Source organism: Dendrobates tinctorius, unplaced genomic scaffold, assembly GCF_039654945.1.
Source record: "Dendrobates tinctorius isolate UK_male_01 unplaced genomic scaffold, ASM3965494v1 ptg000143l, whole genome shotgun sequence".
Lineage (NCBI taxonomy): Eukaryota > Metazoa > Chordata > Amphibia > Anura > Dendrobatidae > Dendrobates > Dendrobates tinctorius.
Window position 1 is genome coordinate 42,717,501 of NW_027361810.1, and position 25,126 is coordinate 42,742,626.

At 41.6% G+C, this 25,126-nt stretch overlaps 1 protein-coding gene across 4 annotated transcripts in view; it reads left to right on the top strand.

Annotated features, from left to right (window-relative positions):
* GAD1 (glutamate decarboxylase 1) overlaps positions 1-25,126 on the top strand; it is an 86,007-nt gene that overhangs the window by 13,681 nt on the left and 47,200 nt on the right. For all 4 annotated transcript variants that reach the window (XM_073545849.1, XM_073545848.1, XM_073545851.1 and 1 more), the window contains exons 4-5: positions 19,191-19,349; positions 22,240-22,482. In XM_073545849.1, coding sequence (XP_073401950.1) covers positions 19,191-19,349; positions 22,240-22,482 — 402 coding nt within the window. The remainder of the gene's footprint in view (positions 1-19,190; positions 19,350-22,239; positions 22,483-25,126) is intronic.

The following is a 25,126-nucleotide window of genomic DNA, read 5'->3' on the forward strand; positions in this document are numbered from 1 at the left end:
CCACCCCCCCCCCCCCCCGGATCAGGTGCAGCACAATATGGGGGTGCTACAGGATCATTAGGGGTCTACAGTAGGAGAAGAGCAATTCTTCCAATATAATGTTCCTTGAGCTTGCCTCAAATACCAGTCAGCAGCCAAAAGTAACTATAAGGGCTCACACCACCGGATTACCGGTCCAAGTGCGATGCGACAATACATCGTATTGCACTCTGATCAATGCTATTCTGGTGTCTGATTTTTTTTGTCGGACCGGGTCGGTCCTAAGGACAAGTCACAGCATGTCCGATTTTGATCCAACATTCAGATCGCAGTCGGCCACGCAAGACATGTAAATTTTCGGACTGCACTCGGATGACATCTGAGTGCAGTCTGATTTTCCACGGACTGACAGAATGGAGACTATGAAGACTTTTTTTCTACATCTTCTCCTCATCCAAGAAAATCGATCACACTATGATCTCACTCTGATCGGACTGTCATTAGCGTAATCAGCCCTATTCTCTCGGATGAGAGAATATATGGCTGTGTGACTCTAGGTTAAGGGTAAGTACACAAAACATCTTGCTCAGGCAGGCAAATCCACTGACTTTTCATGAGAAAGGTGCTTCAAAAAACATTTTTAATTCTGTAACATCCTTTATAACATTATTTTTGTAGTTTCCTGAGTGCTTTTTCAACATTTTTCACAATAGATGGATTTTTTTGAGCATTTTTGCATAATTTTCATAGTGTCTTTCTTAGGGCGGGATCACACTACCGTGTGTGATGCGAGAAACTCGTCTTATGGGAGTTTTCTGAGCTTTCCAATTGACTTGTATTGTAAAGCATAGAGAGGAGAATGCTAGAAAAGTGGTCAGATCACTTATTTTACTCATTTGGGTTTTGGAAACTTGAAGCGATTAAAAGATGCTCAAAAGCAAATCGTTTTTACATAGAAATGCAAATGTCCATTCTTTTGAGTGTTTTCTGGGCATTTTTTCAGAGCATCGTGTTAAAGGGAACCTGTCAGCAGTTTTGGCAGCTATAAGATGCAGCCACCGCCTTTTAGGGCTTATCTACAGCATTCTATAATTCTGCTCGCTTATGTAGTCCCAGTCACTACCACCACTCCTCCAATTATCTTCTGCAGCTGTTGGGTTAACATCATGTTGATCAGCACCACTACCAGCAGTATCCACCAGAGGGAGCCTTGCCTCAAAAGTCGGATCAAGAGAGCTCACAACAGGAGTGGTTCTGCAGGTGGGGACCACAGACCACATCTCAGTACCAATGCTTTCTGGCTGATGTTTTGGTCACTTTTGAATGTTTGTTGTGCTTTCACACTCGTGGTAGCATGAGACGGACTCTAAAACCCACACAAGTGGATCAGATAGTGCAGCTCATCCAGGATGGCACGTCAATGCGAGCTGTGGCAAGAAGGTTTGCTGTGTGTGTCAATGTAGTGTCCAGAGGCTGGAGGCGCTACCAGGAGACAGGCCAGTACACCAGGAGACGTGGAGGCGGCTGTAAGAGGGCAACAACCCAGCAGCAGGACCGCTACCTCAGCCTTTGTTCAAGGAGGAACAGGAGGAGCACTTCCAGAGCCCTGCAAAATGACCTCCAACAGGCCACAAATGTGCATGTATCTGCACAAACAGTTAGAAACCGACTCCATGAGGATGGTCTGAGTTCCCGAAGTCCACAGATGGGGGTTTTGCTCACAGCCCAACACCGTGTAGGATGCTTGGCATTTTCCACAGAACATCAGGATTAGCATATTCGCCACTGCTGCCCTGTACTCTTCACAAATGAAAGCAGGTTCACACTGAGCACATGTGACAGACGTGACAGAGTCTGGAGACGCCGTGGAGAGCGATCTGCTGCCTACTACATCCTTCAGCATGACCGGTTTGGCAGTGAGTCAGTAATGGTGTGGGGTGGCATTTCTTTGGAGGGCCGCACAGCCCTCCATGTGCTCGCCAGAGGTAACCTGACTGCCATTAGGTACCAAGATGAGATCCTCAGACCCCTTGTGAGACCATATGCTGGTGCGGTTGGCCCTGGGTTCCTCCTAATGCAGGACAATACCAGACCTCATGTGGCTGGAGTGTGTCAGCAGTTCCTGCAAGATGAAGGCATTGATGCTATGGACTGGCCCGCCCGTTCCCCAGACCTGAATCCGATAGAGCACATCTGGGACATCATATCTCGCTCCATCCACCAAAGTCACGTTGCACCACAGACTGTCCATGAGTTGGCGGATACTGTAGTCCAGGACTGGGAGGAGATCCCTCAGGAGGCCATCCACCGACTCATCAGGAGCATGCCCAGGCGTTGTAGGGAGGTCAAACAGGCATGTGGAGGCCACACACACTACTGAGCATCATTTCCGTGTCTTGAGGCATTTCCACTGAAGATGGATCAGCCTGTAATTTGATGTTCCACTTTGATTTGAGTATCCTTCCAAATCCAGACCTACATGGGATATTAATTTTGATTTACATTGATCATTTTTATGTTTTCTTGTTCTCAACGCATGCCACTATGTAATGAATAAAGATTTGCAGCTGCGATATTTCATTCAGTAATATCTACGATTTGGTATCTTAGTGTTCCCTTTATTTTTTTGAGCAGTGTAGTTGGCAATTAGTAATAGCTTTTCCATATATCTTCTTAGCTACAGTATACAGTGCAAGGAATGCATCACTAAAGTGTGGGCATGCCATATGTACAGCAGAGGGGCCTAGAAGGTAAAGGAGCCAACTTTCAGCTTCCATATGGAAATGAGATAATGACTTTCAAGGCCTCAATTTTTAAATCAGAAATTTTTTACATTTTAAAATAATTGTTCTTTAAAAAATGTATGTTTTTATTTAAAAACCACAGCATAATACACAATATATATTTTTCATATCACAATCTATATATAAAAAATGTAAAAAATAAAAAAAAATCCTATTTTCTCACTGACCACTTGGTCTTTTACTAGACTCACACACCCTGTTCCTTTCAGCAGCCACATGGACTTTAGCAGCTATAGACTGGCTGACTCCATTCACTGGTATATAATTTTTTTTCTGGGCATGCTCTGATCTGGGTCTTTGTGAAGGGAGGTGATCTGTGACATCACCTATGTGAATGGTGGATCCTGTGTTATATACTGTATATAGAGGTGTTATCAGTCACTGTATAGGAGGGGGAGGAGGTGAGCTGTGACATCACCTATTGTGAATGGTGGATCCTGGGTTATCTACTGTACATAGAGATGTTATCGGTCATTGTGGAGGAGGAGGTGAGCTGTGATATCACCTTTTGTGAACGGGAGCTCCTGTCTTATGTACTGTATATAGCGTTGTTACCAGTCATTGTACAGGAGGGGAAGGAGGTGAGCTGTGACATCACCTATTGTGAATGGTGGATCCTGTGTTCTCCACTGTACATAGAGGTGTTATCAGTCATTATACAGGTGGGGGAGGAGGTGAGCTGTGACATCACTTATTGTGAAATATGGAACCTGCATTATATACTGTAGTGGTTTTACCTCTCATTATAATCCTGCCTGTGATGTTAATAAAACTGCCGAAATGTCTTCTGTACAGAACAGCGTGAGACCAGTATGAGACTTAGTGGCCATTGCGCAAATTGTAAGACTTCTTGTGTTGTTATTACTTTTTTTTTAATATAGAAAGTGATATTGAAAATTGCAAAAAATACAAAAATAAGTTTTAAAATACGGTACAAGGAACATCTAAAGAGTAGGTCATTTTCTGATGACACAAACATGGATGCCTTATGTTGAGTTGCTCATGTTGAAGGGGCTCATGTAATATTCTTGCACATGGGGGTCTCTCGCTTTCTGTGTTCGCCATTGCATTACTATATTACTGTTCAGAAAAGGCCATTGAGGATTTTTATGACTGGTGACATCGGTAGCTGTAGTAGAGGCAATATTAGGCATTTCTTAGCTTTCCAAAACTAAGGAACAAATAGAATGTTTAATGTGACCTTTGACATTAAATGCTTGTGAGATTGGTGCATGGCTGCCACAGTGGTGACATGGGAAACCGTGATGACCGGCTTCTGGAGACGGAGGATGTCTCGTGGATGCCCGACTCTCGTGTATTTGGAATAACAGTTTTGGTGAAGATGTATTTCCTTTCCCCTGTAAATGTTATTGAGATGTAAATGACTCCTAGCCGTGTAGAGTGTGTGCCAATTTAATGTGAGTAGCTCTCTATTATTATCATACTCCACATCTGCCAGCAGGTATTAAAATGTCTGGTTATCGAGACAAATACACTGGTTCTCTCGTTGGCATCAGACTTTGTGCCAAGTCGTTGACGTGACATCCTGGATAAGGAATTAGGAAACGGATTCTGTATTTGAAACAAAAATTCACACTTATCATGCTTATCCGGGAGACGGTGGCAGAGAACAACGCTTTGGATAAAATCTTGCCTGCCATCGCTGGGGTTGACATCTGAGTTAGCGGGCCCCGTGCTCACATCACAGACTTTAATTTGGAAGAGATTAAATCATTTTTTATTTTTTTTTTAGTCTTGCAGCTGTCAGAGAAAGGGAACAGGACACGAAAACAGGGCCAGAAACATTGTAACACGCTAACTAGAGCAATACACAAAAAGACGTGTCAACCCTTGTCCCACATTTATACTTGCCAAAGCAGGCTAAGCATGCCCATCCCTACCCCTGTATGTCAAAAAAAAGGGGGCACCCTGCTTGCAGCTTCCCTGCATGTACCTGAAAATGAATCCACTTGTGGAGAACTGGGGAAATATCAATATAAATCTTAGGGTAAGATCATACAAGTTCAATCGGAGTTTGATCGGAGTTTGATCAGAGTTTGATCAGAGTTCAATTAGTGTTTGATCAGAGTTTGATCAGAGTTCAATTAGAGTTCGATCAGAGTTCGATCAGAATTCGATCAGAGTTTGATCAAAGTTCGATCAGAGTTCGATCAGAGTTTGATCAACATTCAGAGTTTGATCAACGTTCGATCAGAGTTCGATCAGAGTTCGATCAGAGTTTGATCAGAGTTCGATCAGTTTGATCAAAGTTCAATTAGAGTTCGATTAGAGTTTGATCATAAAGGCATTAGCTTATCTCGGAAGTTGAGGGAAAAAGAAAAAGTTACTCCATCTTCTCCATTCTGTTAGTCCATGAAAATTGGATGATATCCGGGTGCAGTCCAATTTTTTTCACGAACCCATAGACTTGCATTACCGATCTTGTTGATAAAATAGTGATTTTATTAAAACTACAACGAGCAGTCCAGTGAGTGACACATCGCTGGAATCAGGGTCGCTGCCCATATATCATACTGCTTTCAGATTAGGTGGCAAAAACCTGGTGACAGATTCACTTTAAGGCCTGTGGAGGCAGTAGGACTGTCCCCAATGTTTGTCATTTGGGGAAAGATGGAACGGGCATAATGTATTTCACTATTGCAGATTATTATGCTTCCTTATAGAGAAGTATGGGCAGAAGGGTAGGGCAGCAGCTAATTACCCTCTCCCTAAAAAATATATATGTTCTAGTTATGCATGTTAGGGTGCATGTAAGGGCAGAGAAAGCTGTTTCATGTATATGGCCAGCCTGAAAAGTGACTTAAAGGGATTATCTGTGGTTTAAATAAATACAGGCAGGGCACTAAACTCTGCCTCCTGCTTCCTGACCAGTCCAGTCTCAAAAATAGATATGAGATGGAGTAATGTGCAAAATCTGCTTAGAGTATCATAAAAAAATTGAAATCTTTCCATTTTCCCATTTCCATTTTTTGGTGACAATGTCTACACTATCAGGCTCATACTTCCTGGACTTTTTAGGCGCCACATAGATAAAACTGGGACTAGACGCGATATTATTTGTTGACTTGTAAAGAAGCGTTTTCTAGGCATTCTCTATGATCTGTGCAGGGAGGGGGTGGAGGTGAGCTGTGACATCACTTTTTGTAAATTTTAGATCCTTTGTTAACTTTCATTGTAATCTTGACAGCGATGATAATGAGACTGGTGAAAAGACATCTGTAAAAAACAGGAAGTATGAGTCTAATTTTAAACTTGTTTTTCAGTGTGAATTTATTTTTTTATTTTTTTTTTAATAAAAATAGTGATGCGGAAATAAAAAAAAAAATTAAAATCATAATAAAACATCAAAAATGATAGAAAAACAAAAATGGAAAGCTAAATTTAACATAAAAACCTGATAGGTTGTATTCTAAGGCTATGTGCACACGTTGCGGATTCTGCTGCGTTTCCGCAGCGGTTTTCGCCCTGTGGAAACGCAGCAGTTCCGCTGACATGGTACAGTACAATGAAAGCCTATGGGTTTTCAAAACCGCTGTGCTCACGCTGCGTTTTTTTCCGCGCGGTTTTGCTGCGGTTTACAAACCGCAGCATGTCAATTGTTTGGGCGGATTCCGCAGCGGTTTCACACCTTTAACATAGTAGAGGTGTGAAACCGCAGGGCAAAACCGCAGAATAAACCGCAGGAAAACCGCAGGTCACTTTACCTGCGGTTTTACCTGCGTTTCCGCGCGGAAAAACCCACAGCGGAATCCGCAACGCGTGCACATAGCCTAACAACACATTTCTTATAAAAGGATTGTTCTCATTTATTTCCTTGCTTCCATCTTGCCTGGGGGTGGTGCACCATGAATGATTGACAGTTTGGAGCAACGGCATTGTTGCACCCCTGACCCAGACCGTATGCTCTCCAATGCTCATATATAAGTGTCCCTGTGCTCCTCTGCAGCATCGGAGGAGTACATGACCATTGACACTGGCCTGATCCATTGGTAGCAAAGAGCTTGCAATGGCATGTTCCTTGCCTAGGAAACCGCTGATAGACTGGTCTGCAGAGGTGGTCGGTAACCTATGTTCGGAAACATAAGGGTGAGTCCTAATGTTATTCCAGCTATGTTTTCACAATAGAATAGATTGAGCACAGCATTACAAGGACACTGCTATAATGGGGGATATTTCCAGGGTGATCTCATGTAACACTTTGAGTGGCATTATTGGGGTAGAACACATCAACCAGTTCCATGCCATTTTGATATATTGGACCTATCCTTGCAGGTTGTCATGTACCCCAAGAGGTTATTTTTGGTTAGCCCTTTGACCCAAGTCTGATGCCTCTCATATTTCAAAATCAGATCTCTTGCTTTGCACTGAGGAGGAGCAACAACCCGAAACACAGGTGTGCAAATTGAGATTCTGGTTTGGCTTTTATCCTAACTCATGTGGCAAGGCTCGTTAAAGGGTCGATACTGAGATTTCGGATTGCTACTTCCAATAGGTGGCACTTGAGTTCAAGTCTTCTTTTTCTCTGCAGAGACAATTTGCATTGGTAATGGCATGACATGACTGCTGCCAGGTTGACTCTTCAGCTTCCCCGTTGTGCTTTCTCTATTGAGCCATTCAACTTTGAATTGAACCAATGCGTCATGTCTAATAATCTGATTGCTAAGGATATTGTGCATAACACTTGCAATATTTTTTACTTCTTTGTCATCCCTAATCCCTTCCAGACCAGCTTGACTGATGTCCATCAAAACTTGCATGGATTTTAAAAATATTTTTTGCATTTGAGTTTCATTGACTTTGGCTATGTTCACACGTTGCGTTTTTTTTTTTCCGGCAAAACCTGCTCTGTTGGCAGTAAAGAGGCTGCTAACATAAGCAGGTTTTGCAGCGTTTTTGTTGTCTTTTTTGGCCAAAAAAGCTTGATTTCCAAATACAGAAAAAAATAAACATATTTGGTCTTGCCACTTCCAAAAAAAGACCATGTGATATTTCAGTTTTTCTTTTTTAATAAATTTGCAAAAATTTTTACATTTCTGTTTTTTTTTCAGTGAAGATGGGGTGCAGAGTGTACATTAATGAGAAAAAAAATGAACTTTTTTGAATGTACCAAATGGCTGCAATGAAACAAAGAGGGAAAAACTTAAAGGGGCCTGAATACTTTCCGTACCCACTGTATAAAATTACCGTTTATCCCCTGATGTAAACTTTGGAAAGCAAAAAAAAAATCTAAATGCTAGAATTGCTGTTTCTATTTTCATTTGCTGCACGTCAGCCAAAAAATGCTATAGAAAATCATATGTACCCCATGATTATACCAATGAGAGCTACAGCTTTCCTCAAAAAAGCAAACCTCTAAAACTGGTGCCAGAATCATGTTACTGGGTAATTTTTAAGCAGTAAAAGCAAAACCCCCAAAAAACAATGGCAGAATTCCATTTTTTTTTCACAGCCTTTGGAATGTTTTTCTATTTTTCAGTAGATTATTGGTGTCTAAAAACTACAACTTGCCCTGCAAAAAAAAAAGTTCTCATGTGAAATAATTCCCATAGCTTACTTGCAAGAAGGGAAGGGAAAAAATTAAAAAAGCAGAAAAATGAAGATTGTCTGCAGTGGGAAGGGGATAATTTTTGGACACGTAGCTTTGAGATGCAATAACAGCTGCGAACATTCATGTAATACACCCGATGCAATGTAGCTTGTATCCCATAGTCTCATAAATACCAAAAGCACGAGAACCAAATTAATAAAAAAAAACAGTAGCTGCCGCTTAACCGCTGGCACGATGCATAGTGAATGAACTTATGGTTTTTAATGTGCGGTTGAGCTAATTTTGTTAATGCAAATTACCCTGTCGCTGTGTGTAGCTTTAACATGCAAAAAGAAAAAATCCTGTTGCCTGGCAACAGATCCAGTCCCGCTATCTGGATGGTGTTGAAGAGCAATAGGCGGTAATAAATGAATGCCCTTGCTGGAGATGTGACTAAGTCTGAGGCAGTGCAAGGATGCAATTACTTGTCCGAATGGGCGGAAAACCAACAAAGCCAAAGTACAGTAGGGATGAAAAAGAATGACTTCTCGTGGTCTGCTATAATGGCAGCAAATTAAGGAGAGGAGAAATTTTGGAAATGTAAAGGTCAGCTTGTTATCCTACATTTTCCTTAGTTCTACACACCATGAATATACAATCATGCCCTAAAGTGTTGGCACCCTTGAAATTGTTCCATATGAAGTATTTCTCCCAGAAAATTATTGCAATTACACATGTTTTGTTATACACATGTTTATTTCCTTTTTCGGATATTGAGACAACACAAAAATAAAAGAAAGAAGGTCAAATTGGCCATAATTTCACATAAAACCCAAAATATAGGTCTGACAAAATTTTTGGCAACTTTCCAAAATTGTGGGTAAACAACTTTGTTTCAAGCATGGGGTGCTCGTTCAAACTCACCTGTGACAAGTAACAAGTGTGGGCAATATGAAAATCACACCTGAGACCAGATAAAGAGGGGAGAAGTTGACTCGCTGTTTGCATTGTGTGCCTGTGTGTGTCACACTAAGCATGGAGAACAGAAAGAGGAGAAGAGAACTGTCTGAGGACATTAGAACTGAAATTGTTCAAAAATATCAACACTCTCAAGGTTGCAAGTCCATCTCCAGAGATCTTGATGTTCCTTTGTCCATGGTGCACAACATAATCAAGAAGTTTACAACCCATGGGATTGTAGCTAAACCCAAGGATGTGGACAGCAGAGAAAATCTGAAAAATTGATGAAAGGTTGCAACACAAGATAGTCCGGATAGTGGATAAGCAGACCCAATCAAGTTCTAAAGAAATTCAAGCTGTCCTGAGGCACAGGGTGCATCAGTGTCACAGCAAACTATCCATCAACATTTGAATGAAATGAAATGCTATTTCAGGAGACCCAGGAGGACCCCACTGCTGACACAGAGAGATAAAAAAGCTAGACTGCAGTTGCCAAAAGGTATGTGAGAAAGCCAAAATCTTTCTGGGAAAGCATCTTGTGGACAAAAGAGACAAGGACAGAGCTTTTTGGCAAAGAATAATCATTCTGTTTACCAAAAACGGAATGAGGCCTAGAAAGAAAAAAAAACACTGTACCTGCAGTCAAATATGGTGGAAATTCAAACATGGTTTGGAGTTGTTTTGCTACCTCTGGCACTGGGTGACTTGACTGTGTGCAAGGAATCATGAAATCTGAAGATTAGCAAAGAATTTTGGGCCGCAATGTAGTGCCCAGTGTCAGAAAGCTGGGTTTCTGTCCTAGGTCATGGCTCTTCCAGCAGGACACAAACCCCACACATACTTCAATAAGCACCCAGAAATGGATGGAAACAAAGTGCAGGAGAGTTCTGAAGTGGCCTGCAATGAGTGCAGATCTAAATCCCATTGATCACCTGTGGAGTGATGTTAAAATTGCTGCTGGAACAAGGCATCTTCAAATATGAGAGACCTTGTGAAGTTTGCAAAAGAAGAGTGGTCTAAAATTCCAGATGAGAAGTGTAAGAAGTTGATGGTTATAGGAAGTGACAGATTGCAGTTATTTATTCAAAAGGATGTGTTACCAAATATTAAGTTGAGGGAGCCAACAATTTTGTCCAACCCATTTTTGGAGTTTTGTGTGAAATTTTGTTTAATTTGCCTTTTTTTCAGTTTTTGTTTGCATTGTTACAATACACACAAATGAAATAAATATATGTATAACAAGACATTGTGTAATTGCAATAATTTTCTGGGAGCAATGCTTAATTTTTTGGATCATTTTCAAGGGTGCTAACACTTTTGACCATACTGTACATCTTCAAAATTTTGTGATGACAACTTTTTCAAGTTTCAGGTAGATTCCATCTGGAGTCCGCATAAAAAGTGCCGCAAAAATTGAACATAATGCACGGCAATTTCAAAATGACATTGCTGTGCACATGTTCTGTCTTAGGTCACTTCTTTTGACCACTTCTGAGTTCAAAAACTTTGAAGAAGCTCCAAAATCACCACAAAAATGACTGAAAATAAGCCGGTGAAGACGCTTTAGGGGAGCGAGCACTGATACTTGCAGCATTTTCAATTTGGAAACCTCTGCATTTCCGCCGGTGTCTTAAAGATGCTGTGTACAAATACACTTAAGCCAGTCTTTTCCAGAAAAAAAAGCAAGTAAATTGGCGCAGGCTAAGAATCACTGGCAACAATTAAAATATTATACCCTGTCAGCAATTGTTGCCCTAATGGCCCCTCGGTTCTTGGTAGCCTCTGTGTACAACGCTGAGAAAATGGATGTTGACAGTAAAATTAATTGGCAGAGCATTCTGTCTCCGATGGCATCCGAACAGCAGTCAGTTGGTGATACTCATTGCCCAAATTATGTGTAGATTCAGCAGTTTAGGAAATTTCTGGAAAATTGGGACAATCATTCTAATTGGCTATTGATCTTTAATAATAATAATAATAATCTTTATTTATATAGCGCCAACATATTCCGCAGCGCTTTACAGTTTAACAGTTTCAAAACACAAGTCATAAGTAACAACGTTAACAATACAATAATTGAAGCAAAATAAGATGAAATGAGACGACCCTGCTCGTGAGAGCTTACAATCTACAATGAGGTGAGGGAGATACAGAGTACAGGTGTGTATTTACAATGGTGTATTTACAATGAAGGTCCAGCCATCTTGCAGGAGTGAAGGATGGATGGAGATAGTGAATGGGCTACGCACGCACACTTACACAGAGAATGACTTTGATTAGTGAATGTGATAGGCCGCTCTGAACAGGTGTGTTTTGAGGGAGCGCCTAAAACTATGCAAATTATGGATAGTCCTGATTTCTTGGGGTAGAGCATTCCAGAGGATAGGAGCAGCACGGGAGAAGTCTTGGAGTCGGGAGTGGGAGGTTCGGATTAGTGCAGAGGTTAGTCGAAAGTCGTTTGCAGAGCGCAGCGATCGGCTAGGCCGATAGACAGAAATGAGAGAAGAGATGTAAGGGGGTGCCGCACTGTGGAGAGCTTTGTGGGTGAGAACAAGTACTTTGAATTGGATCCTATAATGAATGGGCAGCCAATGTAAGGACTGGCGAAGAGCGGACGCGTCCGAGTACCGATTACCCAGATGGACGATCCTGGCTGCTGCATTGAGTATGGACTGGAGAGGGGATAGTCGAGTGACGGGGAGGCCAATTAGTAGAGCGTTGCAGTAATCCAGGCGAGAGTGGATCAATGCAACAGTGAGGGTTTTTGTTGTTTCCATAGTGAGAAAAGGGCGGATTCTAGAGATGTTCTTTAGGTGTAAGCGGCAGGAGCGGGCAAGGGATTGTATATGGGATGTAAAGGAGAGATTGGTGTCAAACATAACACCCAGACAGCGCACCTGCTGCCGGGGTGTTATTGTGGTACCACCCACGGAGAAGGAAATGTCAGATTTAGGGAGGTTAGTAGACGGCGGGAGCAGAAGAAGTTCAGTTTTGGAGAGGTTGAGTTTCAGATAGAGAGCGGACATGATATTGGAGACTGCGGACAGACAGTCACTGGCGTTCTGTAGTACAGCGGGGGTAAGGTCGGGGGAAGACGTGTATAGTTGTGTGTCATCAGCATAAAGATGGTACTGAAAGCCAAATCTGCTGATGGTCTGACCAATTGGGGCCGTGTAGAGAGAGAAAAGAAGGGGGCCAAGGACTGAGCCCTGAGGTACCCCGACAGCAAGAGGAAGAGGAGATGACGTGGAGCCAGAGAACAAAACACTGAAGGAGCGGTCAGAGAGATAGGAAGAGAACCAGGAGAGTGCAGTGTCCTTAATGCCTAGTGACTGGAGCCTAGAGAGTAGGAGATGGTGGTCAACAGTATCGAAAGCTGCAGATAGGTCAAGAAGAATGAGCAGAGAGTGGTCACCGTTACGTTTTGCTGTCAGAAGATCATTGGTCACTTTGATGAGTGCAGTTTCAGTCGAATGTAGGGGGCGGAAGCCGGACTGTGAAGGGTCTAGAAGGGAGTGAATGGAGAGGTAACGGGTAAGGCGGGAGTAAACTAGGCGTTCCAAAAGTTTAGAGATGAAGGGGAGATTGGAGACTGGTCTGTAGTTGTTTGTGCAGGATGGGTCGAGAGCAGGTTTCTTTGGTAGTGGAGTAACGATGGCGTGTTTGAAGGAGGATGGGAAAATGCCCGAGGAGAGGGAGAGATTAAAGATTGTAGTTAGGTGGGTTGTGACGACTGGAGAGAGAGACTGGAGGAGATGTGAGGGAATGGGGTCGGTAGTGCATGTAGTCGGACGAGAAGAAGAGAGGAGTCTGGAGACTTCTTCTTCTGTTATGGGATCAAATGTGGAGAGTGAGCCAGGGGAGATGTAGGAAGGGATGGGAGTCACAGCACTTGGTGGTTGGGAGCAGATTTCTTGACGGATATTATCTATTTTTTCTGTAAAGTGGGAGGCCAGGTCATCAGCACAAATGTCTGTGATAGGGGCTTGTGCTTTTGGCCTGAGGAGGGAGTGAAAAGTGTCAAAAAGTTTCTTGGGGTTGTTGGCTAGTGAGGAGATCAGGGTGGTGAAGTAGGTCTGTTTGGCAAGGTGAAGGGCAGCGTTATAGGTTCTTAACATAAATTTGAAGTGGATGAAGTCTTCTGGTGTGCGGGTTTTTCTCCATAGGCGTTCAGCACTCCTGGAGCATCGCTGGAGAAGTTGAGTTTGCGATGTGAGCCAGGGCTCTTTTACTCTGTGTTTGGAGGTTCTGAGGGTGAGGGGAGCTACTTGGTCAAGGGTGCTTCTAAGGGTGTCATTGTAGTGATGAACAGCCAGATTAGGACAGGAAAGAGAGGAGATTGGGGACAGAGATGAGTGTAGGGAACCTGAAAGTGTCTAAGGGTTAATAGCTTGTAGATTTCTGACTGTGTGGTAGGTAGGAATGAGCTGGGGTGGGCGAGGATTTGTGAGCGTGAAGGAGAGAATGTTGTGGTCAGAGAGTGGAAGCGGTGAGTTGTTTAGGTGGGAGATTGAACAGAGCCGGCAGAAGACCAGATCAAGGGTGTTACCGTCCTTATGTGTCTCAGAGGTTGAAAGCTGTGAGAGGCCTAGAGAGGTGGTTAGTGATAGAAGCTGGGATGCAGATGTGGAATTAGGGCTGTTAATGGGGATGTTGAAGTCTCCCAGGATGAGGGTTGGTAGTTCTGAGGACATGAAGTGTGGCAGCCAGGCTGAAAAGTGGTCAAGGAAGAGGGTGGGTGAGCCTGGGGGCCGGTATATGACCGCTACCCTGAGGGAGAGGGGACGGAAGAGCCTGATGGTGTGGACCTCAAAAGAAGGGAATAAGAGTGATGGGACTGAGGGGATGACCTGGAAAGTGCATTGTGGGGACAGGAGTATGCCAACTCCACCACCAGGTCTGTTTGTGGGTCTCGGGGAGTGAGAGAATTGTAAGCCACCGTAGGAAATGGCAGCAGGAGAGACAGTGTCAGAATCCTGAATCCAGGTTTCAGTGAGGGCCAACAGATTAAGAGAGTTGTTCAGAAAGTAGTTGTGTAGGAAAGGAAGCTTGTTACAAGCAGACCGTGGATTCCAGAGGGCACAATTAAAAGATTGAGATGAGGGAGTGCAAGTAATGTTAATCAGATTATTGTGGTTTCGATATGAGGTAGGGTAGGGGTCGAGGTTGGGGGATGGTGGACCAGGGTTGGGGGAGATGTCCCCTGAAATCAGTAGGAGAAGGAAGATAAAGAGCCAATAGTTGTTGGAATTGTAAGTAGTTTTTTTCTGCGATGTGTTTGGGCAAGATGGGCTGAGGTTTCTCAGGAAGGTGAGGAGTGTGTGGGAGCTGTACATGGGAGAGGGAAGTATAGAGGGGCTGATGTGTATGAGTCGTGATGGAGGGGGGATAGGGTGATGAATGTGGATGGCAAGGGAACACAGGAGGATAAAAATAAAGCACATGGTTAAAGGGGAAGGCAAGGTGTGGGTTACCTGACTCCTGCCCTGACTAACTGCCATGTATAACTGCCGTTTTGCTGGATGCTTATCTTCTGTGATGCTTTGCTTATGGGATGCTTGCGTGCTGTACCCCACACTGCGTGCTTCCCCTTAGCAACTACTACATATATAGGCCACACTACAGGGTCAGGAGAGAGGGATTGTGGGAGATGGTTGGGTATAATTTGGCAGCTGGGGCCAGCACACCAGGGGATGGTTAGATGATCAAAGGCACTAGACCAAGATGTGGCAAAATGCTATAGCACCTTCCACCTGATAAGATCTAGAAAGGCCCCAGTCACAGATCTAAAGCAGTAAGTATTACATACAGTGCAACAAATGAATTATACCAAAGCTTTAGCAAGCACATTTAAATATGCAGCAAAATGGTCAAGCAGCAGAAGTATGGAGTTGTACCATTTGGATATATTACAGCAGAGAAATAGAGGCAGCAGAGGTGGGAAGTTGTCTCATTCAGGCTGCTTGCTGGCAGTGAATGGAGTAAATACATGCAGGGTGGCTCAGTTGATTACCATTTGGATATATTACAGCAGAGAAATAGAGGCAGCAGAGGTGGGAAGTTGTATCATTCAGGCTGCTTGCTGGCAGTGAATGGAGTAAATACATGCAGGGTGGCTCAGTTGATTACCATTTGGATATATTACAGCAGAGAAATAGAGGCAGCAGAGGTGGGAAGTTGTATCATTCAGGCTGCTTGCTGGCAGTGAATGGAGTAAATACATGCAGGGTGGCTCAGTTGATTACCATTTGGATATATTACAGCAGAGAAATAGAGGCAGCAGAGGTGGGAAGTTGTATCATTCAGGCTGCTTGCTGGCAGTGAATGGAGTAAATACATGCAGGGTGGCTCAGTTGATTACCATTTGGATATATTACATCAGAGAAATAGAGGCAGCAGAGGTGGGAAGTTGTATCATTCAGGCTGCTTGCTGGCAGTGAATGGAGTAAATACATGCAGGGTGGCTCAGTTGATTACCATTTGGATATATTACAGCAGAGAAATAGAGGCAGCAGAGGTGGGAAGTTGTATCATTCAGGCTGCTTGCTGGCAGTGAATGGAGTAAATACATGCAGGGTGGCTCAGTTGATTACCATTTGGATATATTACATCAGAGAAATAGAGGCAGCAGAGGTGGGAAGTTGTATCATTCAGGCTGCTTGCTGGCAGTGAATGGAGTAAATACATGCAGGGTGGCTCAGTTGATTACCTGTGTGAAGAGAGAAGATGAATGTTAATTCCATGCCATGTATAACTGCCGTTTTGCTGGATGCTTATCTTCTGTGATGCTTTGCTTATGGGATGCTTGCGTGCTGTACCCCACACTGCGATGTTTCAGCTCGTTACAATGTCAGTTTTGGATATGGTGTACTCTGCTTACAAGATTCAGGAAAAAGGCACATATAGGTGTACAAATAGATGAATAGGCAAAATGGTCCCATCTGCCATTTATATTGCCACCACAGTCCCTATCCTAAAACATGAAGTCTAAACATTGCACCTCTTTAAAAATAAAAAATATTGTGGTAGGGGACCCTGCTACAAAATCACATCAACGGTTGGCTATCTTTAAAGTGGACCTTTAGAAAATTGCCCTCATCCCCCATAACAAGATAGAATTGTTTTTGTTGCACATACCAGTCTCATATGTCCAGGAACTGACATCATTCTCAGGATTTGAGTTCTTCATCGACATTCCATCAGCACTACTGTTGCTGGAACTTTTCCTTGACTTCCCAATATGCTTTGCTTCTGCCATTGTCCAATAGCTTGCCTGCCCTGAACTAAAATCTTTGTCATTCTTGAGCACAGTCTGATAGACAGGAGAACAAGAGCAGAGATACTAAACCCCTCTCCTATTCCTGTAATCCTTCTTGGCATCTCTGCTGATAGAGAGGGATTAGACTTTACAACAGGCAGTGGAAAGAAAGTCATTGCTTTTATTTTTAAATAAAGTGATTTGCAGATTGTTCAGTTGATCGCATAATCATTATCTATCAAATGAGATCAAGTTGCCTGAAAACCATTTTAAGATATAAACTAATCTTGTGGAAACGGTTGCACCAGACATAAATTGGAAAGTATTTTACATAAATGTCTAATTTGAAACACTATACTGTCACTAAAGTAAAACAAAAAATCAATTTGAGTTGTGGTTAAAAAATCAAAGTTAATTGAAGTTGCACGTGTTAAGAATCATAGAATCATAGAATCGAAGAGTTGGAAGGGACCTCCTGGGCCATCTGGTCCAACCCCCTGCTCAAAGCAGGATTCGCTAAATCATCCCAGTCAGATGTCTGTCCAGCCTCTGGAGACTTCCATTGAAGGAGAACTCACCACCTCTCGTGGCAGCCTGTTCCACTCATTGATCACTCTAACTGTCAAAAAGTTTTTTCTAATATCTAATCTGTATCTCCTCCCATTCAGTTTCATCCCATTGCTTCTAGTCTTTCCTTGTGCAAATGAGAATAAAGTTGATCCTTCTACAATGTGACAGCCCTTTAGATATTTGTAGACAGCTATTAAGTCTCCTCTCAGTCTTCTCTTTTGCAAACTAAACATTCCCAAATCCTGCAACCTTTCCTCATTAGACAGGGTTTGCAGAATTCGGTACATAAATCGGTTAAAACAGAGGTGGTTTTGGCCGCCTGGATATCCACTGCACCATATTAAAATTAACATTTTATTTAAAATATTTCCCCACTTTAGTACCAAATATATCTTGAGATCCAGAATCTTTTATTTTACAAAACAAAAGAAAAGGGCAAAAACAGTGTCGAATAGATGATCCATACCATAATCTGCTAGGAGGCTCAAACTTATAAAGTATTCCCTTCCCCATAGGCAATACAGTGTAAGGAAACAGGGGAGGGTAAATGGACACAAGGGTAATGGAAAGGGGATCAAGAACGAAGACAATCACTATTACCAGATTTGATCCCTGCCAGGTGGCCATTGTTTTATATAAGTCCTTTAAATAAATATTTCGGTTGGTGGAAGTACTTTGACATTATGTGATAGTGAACATGGACACTGTGGTTACCATCTCTGCCATGGGGGCAAATATATTACATGCTATTGTGACAATCTTGTAGTTGTCTCAATCTTTTTTCCTGGATATAGTGTAGCACTAATATGTTATTTGATGACTTTTCCCAAATCTGGGTTAGATTTACTGTAGTTATGGGATAAATCGCACCTTTATTTTAGACCATGTTAATAAATCTGCCCCAAAACCTACCCAACTACCGAAAATAAATGCTTTGTGAAGTTCCAAATGGGACAAGGTGCTCTATATTTTGTTCACAGTTCCCCAATGTTATAATTCATTCTCTAAAATTGCAGCTCCAATTTATTATATTGTTTAACGACCATCGGCTTGCTCTTGAGTCATGGTGACTTGATGGATGAAAGATCTGTAGGAGGATCGATCTTGTGCAAGTCTAGATAGGTCCACCGGAGTCTTCTGCGCTATTATCTTGATATTATAAAACCATCAGGTTGCTGGTCTTCCTCTTTGAATCATTTCTTCTATTCTTCCGACCATGATGTCCTTCTCCGGTGATTGCTCTCTTTGTATGATGTGTCCAAAGTAGGCATGTCGTATCTTGGTGATCCTTGCTTCGAGTGACAAGTCTGGCTTCATATGTTCCAAAATTGATTTGTTTGTTCTTCTTGCCATCCATACTTCCAAAATGAAATACTGGCATTTCCCCTCCGTCAACCGGATAATACAAGGCATGGCAATTAATTACCGGGGTCGTGTCCTTTAAAACTAGAATCGACCGGAAAACGTGACCAGCAACCTCTGCTTGGATTCCAATTCCCACTATGTCCCTAATCGGCCTTGTCACAAATATTAATTTACCCTTCTGGAGTCTAAAGATGTATAACAAATGAGTGAGTGTTATGGGAGAAGATAAGGATTTTATTATCCTTTCTTTAGGAACCAGCAACAGGAGGGTGAGTGGAAGTGGTCCGGCTATTAATCACACATCGCTACCCCGTCTATCTGTCTGCTCAGTCCATAAACTTTGCCTGGAGGCTGTAATAGCATTGACTCATCCTGAACCGCTTCCCAGTGGCTGATTAGTGAAGTGGAATCTGTCTGATCAACTTAATAAGAATTTACCTCTGCACCAAATGATGGAGAATTCATTTGTCCTTTGCATGACTGGATTTTTTTTTTTTCAATGTTGGCTGATGTCACTTGTAGATCAACCTCCTATTTTCCGATAAACCCATAAATAGCCCTTTCTATAGGCCTGGTTAGGAGTTCACGGGGGTAACCTCACATTTGATCTCCTGTTCCAAAGCCAGAATTTGTGTCCATCCCTGTATCACCATGCTGAGGGATGACAAGAGCCTGCCCGTGACTTGTTCTGTTTGTAATAATGTAGGCTTCCTGCAGAGGAATAACAGCTTGGAGGACAGGAGCAGAATCGTCAGCTCCTTCAAGGAGAGACAGTCATCCAAAAATCTCTTGGTCTGCGAGAATATTGAGACAGAATCTAGGTTCAAACATACCGAAACCGATTTCTCCAACCTGTACGCCAGAGGTAAGGCTCAACTCTTCTTCTACTCATTGGGTGCCAAAGCTTCTCAATATTGATGGACAATTTTTTTAAACTAGTGCGTTCCCTTTCAAAATATGGTGTATTTTTGATTCAGTGTCTATATTGAGTGACTATTAAAACAATTATATTAGTTTTCCATATTTTGTATGATTTGTCCAGCATTATAACTATTTTCGCTCAGTTTTATCAAAATGAAAAAATCAAATTCCAAATGTGTTTTTTTTGCACTCAATTAGTAAACTTTTTGATTGTTTTTGTGCTGGTTACTCATACAAGGGTGGTTTTATAAATGATGGACTGTTTATACATCATTATTTTAAAATGTCAGTAATTTTCTTATAAGGCTAAGTTCTCACAATGTGTTTTTGGTGAGTTTTTTTTTTTTTAAGTAACCTATTTCGATTAATGGGTGCAGAAATGGTCAACATCCAAAACTCACCAAAAGCTCATCGTGAGAATGTAGCCTAAGAGTATCTTACTGTCGTGATCATTTAAAAGGCTATTACGGATATAACTAATAATAATAATCTTTATTTTTATATAGCGCTAACATGTTCCGCAGCGCTTTACAGTTTGCACACATTATCATCACTGTTCCCAATGGGGCTCACAATCTAAATTCCCTATCAGTATGTCTTTGGAATGTGGGAGGAAACCCACGCAAACACGGGGAGAACATACAAACTCCTTGCAGATGTTGTCCTTGGTGGGATTCGAGCCCAGGACCCCAGCGCTGCAATGCTAACCACTGAGCCACCGTGCTGCTTTTACATCATTCTTTTTATCTACTATAATTAAACAATTATGTTCTAACAAGCAGAGGTTTTGAAAATTGTAATTAATTAAAAAACTATGTTGAAAAATTGTACAACTTATTCACTATACTAAAAAATGAACCATTATCTGCTGAACCAGCAAAAATCTATTAATGCGTCATGTTAAACTTCTGCAAATATTCTGCAAATATTCCACAATATGCAATATTAAATGTAAAATACTTTATTATCATAATACATATAAAAGCATACATAAAAAAGAATAATATGGAGGGGAAACCCGCACTGAAAAATGAGCTACAAACTACATGGTTAACCAGTAATACACTGTTGTGAATAATGTGGTTAATCTATCATTTAATATAGAATTGTAGTATATTGTAATATAGTTAGGGCAGCATGAAGTAAATTCCAGAAAACTACAAGGAGTATAGAAGCAACCAAATCATACATTCAATAGCCAGTACGCTAAAAAAAAGTGGTGCAAAAAGGTAAATACAAATCATGAGATGCAGCACAACTTCGACTTACGTTTCGCTTATAGCTTACTCATAGGAGAAACTCCTCCCATTATTATACTATAGGAAAAATGTAAGTCAAGATGCAAAAGTGCACAAAAGTTAATACAAACCATGAGATGCTGCACAACTTTGATATATGTTTCGCTTATAGTTTACTCATAGGGGAAACTCCTCCCATGATTATACTATAGGCAAAATGTTAGTCTGAATGCAAATGTGCATGAAAGTTAATAAAAACCATGAGATGCAGAACAACTTTGAAGTATGTTTTGCTTATAGCTTACTCCACCATGAGGATGCTTATAGGCAAAATGTACGTCAGGATGCAAAAGTGCACAAATGTATATACAAATCAGTAATGCAGTACAGCCCTGATGTATGTTCCCTATAGCTTCCTCGCGGGGGAACTTCCCCCATAAAAAAGTTTAGATGGATGCTCCCTCATGAAGAAGCTATTGGCGAAACATCCATTGGGATTGTGATGCATCACATTGTTTTTATCTACCTTTGTGCACTGCTTTTTGTGCTTACTGGCTATTCAATGTATACACTTCTTGCTTTTTGCTAGGTTTTTCTTCACATTGCCCTTCTACCCGTGTCTGTGTAGATCCCACCAAGGACCACATCTGCAAGGAGTTTGTATGTTCTCCATGTGTTTGCTTAGTCTTCCTCAGGGTGATCTGGTTTCTTCCCCTACTCTAATGACATAATAGGGAATTTAGATTATTACTCCAAATAGGAACATTGATGATGGTGCTTTATAAATAACTAAAATAAAGAAATAACTAAATTAACCACATATTCACAACTGTATTGTAATTTTATCTATGTAGTTAGCAGCTCATGCCTCTGGTTGGATGTTCCCTCCATATTATCCTGTTTTTTTATGTATGTTATATATGTATTATAATATTTGAGTATCTATTTCACCTTAATCATTGTAATTTATCATTGTAATATGTATGTGTGTTGCTTAATAATACATTTATTTGAAGTCTTCTATTTGTGTAGGGGTAACAATGTCCTCAAATTTACTTATGCGCTATTCTGAAAACTAACCATAGTCCCGGCAGCTTTTTACTACCCGTACATTACCTTTCAGGTACCATAGGTTGATATGACTCCTCTTAGCCTCACAATACTGGAGCCAATGCTATTTGTGAATATATTCTTGTAAGTTTCTATTGTGAAATATTATGTCCCTTTTTGCATCTTTTGCCTTGAAGAAATTCTATATCAAATTGCATTCCTGTCTATGAAAAAAATATATCCTATATCTGTAAACTCAAAATGTCTGCATAAGACTTCAATACTTAATGACGCTAACACGGGAGATGATTAGTATTGAGATGAGATTAGACTGAGAAATATGGCTAATTCCAAATGAGAAAGGGCTACAACTGTCAGGGTGATGGGTGACTGCGCACTTAGTATTTTGTGCAGACAATTTGTATTCCCCTAGTCTAAGTCATATATAAAGATCCCGGCACCAAGCTGACACCCGCCACTTGGTGATCCATCTTCTGCTTCTGCAGATTTAAAGGCTAGACCGCTAATAGCTTGTTTATTCTGCAGATTTACTGCCTGCCAAGAATGGAGAAGAACCCACCATGCAGTTTCTTCTGGAGGTGGTTGATATTCTCATGAACTATGTAAGGAAAACCTTTGATAGATCCACCAAAGTCTTAGACTTTCACCATCCACACCAGCTTCTGGAAGGAATAGAGGGTTTCAACCTGGAGCTTTCGGACAACCCTGAGTCACTTGAGCAGATCCTGGTGGACTGCAGAGATACGTTGAAGTATGGAGTTAGGACAGGTACATTATTTTCTGGACTGTTATACATTATTATATATGTATTGTATTCTGTAACATTGATTTCAGCATCAGGTTCATGGTAATTTTCATGTATTCACCAATGACCAAATGAACACAAGCACTGTAAGGGGCCTTCAGCTATATCTCCTGATTCCTCCATACACAGGAGTGCTCACTCTGCCAAGCGCTCTTGTGTCCTCTACGAGAGAGCCTCCTCTAAACTCTTCTGGTGGTGACTTATCCCAACGAGAACAAAAGGATCTACAGTACGAAATCGGACATGCCGGATCCTTATCTCCTCCAACATCATCTGTCGGGACTACCCTATAAACATTAGACTGCCTACCAGTATTAACAGGTTCAGGCGACGTTAGTTTCATGCATATGGAGTCACTAAAGCAGGCCATACAGATTAGACTTATGTCAGCCAAACCCACCAATATCGTTGGGTTTGGCTAATAGTCTTATGTGTATGGTCGGGAGAGATGTCGATTCAGAATATCCGATTGTGGACTGCCGATCACGTTATTCTCCATGAGATGATCAGCCAGCCGACGGGTCAGAAGATGGCTTTCTTGTAGGGAACACATGAGATCTCAGCCAAGCGAGCACTTCTCTGTTCGGGGATGTCGGCTGAGATGGCTGTCCGCCAAAAGATCATTCTGCTAATGGCTATCTAATTTTTAGGTCAGGTTATAAAGTCCCTTTATACATTGAGATATCAGACCAATTTCAGTCCAGTCAGATCTTTATTAATCTAGATCACAGAGAAAATGGTCAGTGGATCTGATTGAAATATCCATTATAGGAAATAGAAAGGTTTTACTTTAGACATTCTTAACAGAAGTGGAAAATGAGAATTAGTTCTATCATAACAGAATAACTGTGAGTGGTACCTGGTCAAAGCAAACCAATTTTATCATCTGTAAGATTGGTCTGCTTGATGAGAAATGAGTAATTAATAAACTGTAGTATAGGAGAATAGGAGAAGTGGCATCTGGGAAATACAATGGACATAAAAGAGAGAAACAATAAAATAATGTCTATAAAATGCTGTGGAATGTGAGGGCGCTATATAAGGAAGTAAAATAAATACAGTACTGTTACAGTTGTAAACTAAATTATTCTCACCTTTATGATTATGGTTTTGTGCTTAGGGCACAATCTATTTTCTGCAAAAAAAAAGTGACTTTTAAAAAAATTTGACTAAATTAAATAAAAAACTCTACTAGCAAAGCCACAAAAGAAGACTAAAAGCTTCCAAAAATTCTAATTAAACAGCAGAAAAAAGGTAGCACCGCTTACCTGCCTAGATCTTGGAACAAATGCACTACAGGGTGCAGCCAGCCCATATAGCAAGATGTTAGCAACACAGGTACAAAATACTAGATCAACAGCCACTCTCCAGCTACCCATTCCTGGAGGGGGTGACTGCCCAGTATACACTTGCACAATAAAGGCCCGCATTGGGTGCTGTTCACATAAGGGTACTGCATAGTGTCTGGTTCTCAACCTATTAGTCACGCCGCTACTTTTCGATTAGGCTGGCTGGCCAGCACTCTCTAACTGCATCCCAGTGTGAACACCCCTTATACTAGACCAGACATGTTTGGGCTTGGCTGCACCCCGAGAAATATAGTGCACAAAATACACAAACATAGTGAGGCATTGGTCGATATTTTAGCCAAAATACGCAAGCTCGCAACCCACGTCATGGGTCCTCACACTTGCGAGGCGAGTCCTAACACTAAACTATTAGCAAAGCCACAAAAGAAGACTAAAAGCCTCCAAAAATTCAAATTAAACAGCAGTTTAATTTAAGTATTTAATTGTTAAAAAAAAGTCCTTTTTTTTTTGCAATAAATAAATTTTGTGCCTAAAAAGACGTGGAATTACACGGGAGCTATACTCATAAATCCCTGTCCTGCCTGTTAGAAACAGTTAAATTGAAGGACTATCCTAAGGCAATAGCAACTGATTAAAGAATGAAGTTGCCCTAGAGTCAGATGGGAAGACAACATGATAACACATGGGCTGCTGTTCCCGATGTGCTGCCAGCTGATTCATATTGCTCGTACCATAGGTTGCATTAAATGGAGTCAGGTTCACTCATTACAAGCATCTAGGTTTCACTCGAAAACACTGTGATTTAAAAAGGAGCCAGGAGTGTTGAGAACAGTCATCTGGACTGGCCACTGTCAGCTTCTTCCCATTGGTCGTGGAAGGGTGACTCTTCTTTTAGTATATATTTACAGACCTGTCAATCAAGCAGAGTCAGGCAGGGAGAAGCCAGCAGGGACCCACCCAGTGGACTCTTCTTCCCACTCCCAACTCCTTTTTAAACTAAATGTCTGCAATGGCAAAGCCTATCCCATGGTTATGCTACCTGTAGTTGTGGCAGCGCGACTTACTTGGCCATTACGGGTTTGGTTTGGCTCTTCGAATCAATACCCTGGAACATCTGCTGAGTCTTTCTAAAATTTGCTCTATAAGCAATTTATGTTCTTCTGGAGCTGTAGGTCTCTCCTTTGGTAACACTTTACTAAGAACAGTGTAATCCTCATCAAAAGCAAACTTAAGATACACCAAGGGAAACATCTCATTAAGCTAAATGGCATCGCGTGAGAATGGATGGCGCTATCCT